A 1,840-nucleotide genomic window follows, 5' to 3' on the forward strand; every position below is an offset into this window, starting at 1 on the left:
ATACAATATACTATATACATATTCATAGATGCATGCATATACATCTATATATTTTAACTATACACTTATTATTTAGTTAGCATTTGATAAATGCTATGCATAGCTGGTTTATTTATATATTTATTTTCGGGGCCACCCCAATTGTTCTCAGGACTTACACCTAGCTTTGTACTCAGAGAACACTCCTTAGGCAGTGCACAGGGAAACATATGTTGTATCAGAGATGGAATTCCAGTCAGCTGCATGCAAGGCAAGCCCTTGACCCATTGTGCTATCTCTCTAGCCCCATTTGCTATGCATACCTAAAGTTTTTATTACAAAACCTTCAAGAAGAGATTATATTTAATTTTACTCACCATTATTTTTTCCATTCTTATATTTTATGTATTACATTGTTTAATGTTAAGGGTATTGGAGCACACATGTATTATATTCTTAACTCTTAAGGGTATTGCAGTGCACTCGTAGAATTTCATATTGAAAGAAATTAAGCCAACCATTAGGGAAAACTTCCTAAAGTCCCTTAAAATAAATTTAGAAACACAGACTTATCAGTATATGTAAATATATATGACTGGCTATATTTATCATGACTTTCATATGCATTACTAAGATGAAACTATTGCAATTTATTACTTTTCTGTAATGTTTCTAACACAGATAGACTTTATAATTACTGTAACTCGTTGGCTCATGGATTTCCTGGGGAACAGAAACTACACTGCAGTAACCGAGTTTATTTTACTGGGCTTAACTGACGACCCCGTTCTTCGAATCATCCTCTTCCTGATCATCCTTTGCATCTACCTGGTGACCATCTCTGGCAACCTCAGCACAATCACTCTTATCAGGGTGTCTTCTCAGCTCCATCATCCTATGTACTTTTTTCTGAGCCAGTTGGCTTTTGCTGACATAGGCTATTCATCTTCTGTCACTCCCAACATGCTTGTAAACTTCTTGGTGGAGAAAAATACAATTTCCTATCTTGGATGCGGCATCCAGCTTGGTTCCGCTGTTTTCTTTGGGACAATTGAGTGCTTCCTTCTGGCTGCCATGGCCTATGATCGCTTTGTGGCAATCTGCAACCCACTCTTGTATTCCAACAAAATGTCCACACAAGTCTGTGTTCAGTTACTAGTAGTGGCTTACACAGGGGGTCTTTTCAATGCTTCTTCCTTTACTATAACCTTTTTCTCTTTATTCTTCTGTGGCCCAAATGAAGTGAATCATTTCTTCTGTGATTTCACTCCTTTAATTGAACTCTCATGTTCTGATGCCAGTATCCCTGCATTGGTGGATTCATTTATTGCTGGCTCCATCATTGCAGTTACTGTGTTTATCATAGCTGTATCCTATGTCTACATCCTCATGACCATCCTAAAGATGCGCTCCACTGAGGGGCGCCAGAAAGCCTTCTCCACCTGCACCTCCCACCTCACTGCAGTCACTCTGTTCTATGGGACCATTACATTCATTTACGTGATGCCCAAGTCCAACTATTCAACTGATCAGAACAAAGTTGTGTCTGTATTCTATATGGTGGTGATCCCCATGCTGAACCCTCTCATTTACAGCCTCAGGAACAATGAGATTAAAGAGGCTCTGAAGAGGCAGCTTGCTAGGAAGTTATTTTCTTAGTGAAGTTTGTTATTCTATATGTTTTATATAAGTATTCTAAAACATAACAATTAAAGTGTGTCTGTGATAAAAGTTTTCAGTCTGTATGTCATTTGCATTGGAGATTTTTTATCATATATTTTATAATATTAAATTGTAAATCAGAGATCCATGGTTACTCTCAAAAATCTTAACATTTAATTATAGACGCACATTGGTTCAC

General features: G+C 37.3%; 1 protein-coding gene across 1 annotated transcript; it reads left to right on the forward strand.

The window, feature by feature from the left end:
- Positions 1–693: 693 nt before the first annotated feature.
- On the forward strand, positions 694–1,638 carry LOC101548413 (olfactory receptor 502-like). The gene has a single exon (XM_004613639.2). It carries the CDS (start codon positions 694–696, stop codon positions 1,636–1,638), a length of 945 nt encoding a protein of 314 aa, XP_004613696.2.
- The last annotated feature ends 202 nt before the right edge of the window (positions 1,639–1,840 follow it).

The sequence above is a fragment of the Sorex araneus genome, chromosome 6 (genome assembly GCF_027595985.1).
Source record: "Sorex araneus isolate mSorAra2 chromosome 6, mSorAra2.pri, whole genome shotgun sequence".
NCBI classification, from domain to species: Eukaryota; Metazoa; Chordata; class Mammalia; order Eulipotyphla; family Soricidae; genus Sorex; species Sorex araneus.

Excerpts from the sequence above, each read along its gene's own strand:
- LOC101548413 (XM_004613639.2), top strand. The coding sequence starts at position 694 with ATGGATTTCCTGGGGAACAGAAACTACACTGCAGTAACCGAGTTTATT.